General features: G+C 36.4%; 1 protein-coding gene across 1 annotated transcript in view; it reads right to left on the bottom strand.

Annotated features, from left to right (window-relative positions):
• LOC100533406 (inositol trisphosphate receptor) overlaps positions 1-3,730 on the bottom strand; it is a gene marked incomplete in the record, with an annotated part of 124,925 nt that extends 121,195 nt beyond the window's left edge. The window contains 2 exon segments of the mRNA NM_001204689.1: positions 2,872-2,941; positions 3,648-3,730. Coding sequence (NP_001191618.1) covers positions 2,872-2,941; positions 3,648-3,730 — 153 coding nt within the window.
• Between the last annotated feature and the right edge of the window lie 321 nt (positions 3,731-4,051).

The following is a 4,051-nucleotide window of genomic DNA, read 5'->3' as shown; positions in this document are numbered from 1 at the left end:
ACTATCAAACTGACAAGATCTTTCACTGTCTATAGCTGGGTACCCATTTCCACCTGGGTGAAGTGAGGAAAATTTGTGCAAAGTGCCTTTCCCAAGGACACAACGTCGGGCCCCTGACGGGATTCGAACCCCCGACCTTACGGTTGCGAGTCCGAGAGCCTAACCACTAGGCCACCGACGCCACGTTTGCTCGTTCACAAATGAGACGACTTCTAAATCAGTACTATACACATGTCGAATCTGCTCTAACAGCCACCTGTCCAGCCAAGACAACCACCTATACAAACGAACACTTGCCACACTACCCCTTGTGGGCGTTTTCATATTATGATTGCATTGACATTGTCCTAGAGAGTCCACCTGTCTAAGACAGCTACTTGCCTCCTCAACAATGGGAGATCGTGTTGGACAATGTCGACTGCATACAGTGAGCCAGAAAATCTTCCAGTTACTCTACCTAAGTTGAAAAATTAATGTGGTACTGCTCAGCCAGCCACATGTGTCACAGCTGTCCAAGCAAAATTATTCAATTTCATAATTCAAGGTTGTCCCGCAGGAGAAGATTGAAATATGAGTCTTTGAATATGAAAGTGAAAGATCTTTTTAAATTGACAGGTTTATGTGAATTCGTCTTTTTATAATGTTTTTTATTCAATGATAAATATCTCAACCCTACTACAATTAACTAAAAAGATGACCATAATAATTATTTCATCAGTTTTCAAAACCAAAACGCACACATGTGTAATTGCATTGCAACTGAACAGGAATGGACTGCGTTGTACTTCCCTTCTTTTAATTGCACATACATATGTACATGTTTAATATATTTAGAGTTGTTTGTGATAAACTCTGAACATTGAAGGATCACACATTTTTATTGGTATCTAATTAAGTCAAGAATATCAGCATCTGATCAAGGCATTTTTTAAAAACAATAACCAGTCTACGATTCCCCCTCACCATCATCCTGCTCCTCACCAGACTAAATATAAAGTAGGAATTATTAGGAGATTACATTTATGTGTGGTCTAAAGTTTCGCCACTAAAAAAAGTATCACGGGGCTATATCATGGTATATTAACGCAAAATAATGTGAGAAGCAGGAAGTGCTGTGAACATTCCCATTTTCCGCATAACAGAGGTTTCTTGTATTATATTGCACTGCATATTTATAAATGTACAAAATGTTATTAATCTAGTTTCAATTGTAGTGAAAAAACATGATTAAGTTGAAACAAACTGTGTAAACTGCTGTGCAACGTATGGGTAACACTAATTCACCAGTTAAAGAGATATAATTTAAGGATAAGTTGTGCCACAAATTCTGACCGTACTATAAACATAAATTGTAATCATATGACTATCATTGTTATCATTATCACCATTTTATCATTAGTATTAGTAGTTGCAGATTGTGATAAAAAAATAAACAGTGTCACATCCATCTAGCACTTTCTAAAAATTTTTAACATCCATCTGCGAACAGGACAAATCTTAAAAACTACCCTAAAAAACAAAATTCAGCATGCCCCCTTAGGGATTCGAACCAAGGCCAGCTGCACCAGTCCAGTATGATACCAACGGAGACAAAGGTGTGCCCTTAAACAAAGTATCAGCATGGAAAAACAATCTCGTAAACAGCTGCTAACTCTGTTTTAAGTCTTTAAAAAAATGTGCAGTCAAGGCATCCTTTTCTGGTTGAAAATAAGGTTTGTACTTTTTTTTTTTTCAATTTCCAAAAGTTGGCAGCTCTTCACGTGTTATTAAATGACTAAAAGTGAGATCTTTTAAAACACATCAAGTCAACAAGCGGTAAGAATCCAGATGTCTCCCCCCTTTTTCTTTTCATTAACAGTCTGCGCGAACTCTATTTAAAATGAAGAAGTTCTAAAGTTCTTTGTTTCCCCCAAAAGTTCGCATTATCAGGGTTATATTGAACCTCTAGGTCCAGCCAGAAATTCATGACTTCCTAAAACAATACCATTTCTGTCAGTTCAATTCCACAAAGGTGATGTAATAGTGTGTGGCATGACAAACATCAGGCTCAGTTGGAAAGCATATGGCTCTTCTTCCATCTAGCATTGGACCATACTAGGTCAATTTTCAAAGCATTATATTATAACACTAACACCAGAGAAATATAATCACTCTCCTGAGAAAACCAACCAAGGAGAAAATCCGTCTGTAAAAATTTAATACACTGAGTACTTCGAGGAAGAAATGGGCCAGTGAAAAATGCAGGAGAGAAATAAAATGAAAGTACAAGCAGAATTTCAGATCATATTGAGGAGTTGCATAAAATCTTTCATCATAATATAATGAAAATAAATTTATGTGGCATCAAAACAGGATGATACCACAAAAAAATAATACTAGAGACCTCTACAACAGCGCAAGATGTGGTGTGAGAAAGCCCTGAGATTGAGAGGAATGAATGTAACAAGTGTACTTCTGTCCATAGCAAAGCAAGAGCAACAAAAGTGTAAAAAAGTTCAGACTATAGCCAGCCACTTTTTTACTCAGCTTCAAACCCTGTGGCTAAAGACGCTGCTTATTTGCAGATTTTCCCAGTTGCAGGAGCATCACTCCCTTATCTATTCTTAGTATACACCTAAACATTAAAAAGTTGAAATCTCAAAACACTACACTTTAGAATACACCTACAAAAACATGGTACAACAGAGGGGTGAGTACTTTTCGAGACTCCTGAATCTGCTGCAGCTTATTATACACCAATGCGGCTTATTTGCGAAAAAAAAGTTCAGATTTTAAAAAAATGTTTTGTGGGTGCAGCTTATAACAGGTGCACTCAACAGCCCGAACTTTACGACAATCTTTCAAAGTTAAGAAGCAAAATCATATGTTACCTCGGAACTTCTTCGGGGGGTTGTTGAGATCTCCTGCATCTGGTTGCACCACAGACCGGTCATCGACCAGGCTGAAGAAGAATAATTATAAGAAAGTATTTAAAGTATACATACTAACTGCACAGATTATATTTATTTAGCAAGAGGGAAAATAACATTAAAAAATTAAGTCATTAGAGTCAGTAAAATTATCACATCATTAGAGAAAAAAAAATTGTGGGCAGCTGCACGGAAGACAGAAGTCCATTAAATATTCTAACACATGAAGCAGCTCTCTGGCACAAGCACAGATTCGATCAAAATCAATGGCAAGAAAGTTAAGTTACTACAATATAATACACTAATCTAATCCTTACCCTCAGTTCACAAGGAATGAAAAACGCTTGTCAAGAGAAATATTTTATGAATGTAAAACAGCCAGATATATCACAGCAGCACAGAAAGCAAAATTTTCATTCTAAAACAAAAGAGAACAAGTTTATCCATGATTCATCATCATGAATAAATACACCATGAGTATATATATGTTATGTCTGTGTACACATTAGAGTGGATAAATGAGTGTGAGCTTCCATGGATAGAGTGTGCACATTGTGGACGGCTTTTGGTGGTTTTACTCTGTGCATTGATCTGAAGATGTAATACTGACATGATGGAGGTCCTTCAATAAAAAAACGTTTAGTTCTAAAGGAACAAATCACGCCTACTTTACCAAACATTATCAAACAAGATGTATTGGTGACAAATGGAACAAGTTGTAAACTATCAGCAGCTTACCCAAGGGTGGACAGGAATCCATTGACAGTACCCTCAGCATACAAAGAGACAATGTCTCCAATATGCACAAAATTAGTAGCCATTGCTGTATAAATCCCTCCTCAGTCCGAAGTAATCCTCATCAGAATTCACTCAAAGAACATAGTATGTGGCATCACTCTATAGAATTTTTAGAAGAACACATGATCAATGATTATGCAATAAGAAATAGGTGTGTTCCTGACGGTTCTTCATTAAAAGGTAAACAGACAAACAAATTACAATTAACATGCCAATGCCAAAGCATGTTCAAAACATAACTTTCTACAAAATAAACCAGCTCTCAGTACCATAAATTGGTATTATTTAAATATATAAATATGGATTAGAGGTTAAACTAACCGTACTAACGTTGTTAATCAATG

Source organism: Aplysia californica, unplaced genomic scaffold (genome assembly GCF_000002075.1).
Source record: "Aplysia californica isolate F4 #8 unplaced genomic scaffold, AplCal3.0 scaffold00028, whole genome shotgun sequence".
Classification (NCBI taxonomy): Eukaryota; Metazoa; Mollusca; class Gastropoda; order Aplysiida; family Aplysiidae; genus Aplysia; species Aplysia californica.
This window is presented reverse-complemented; position numbering and strand designations above follow the sequence as displayed.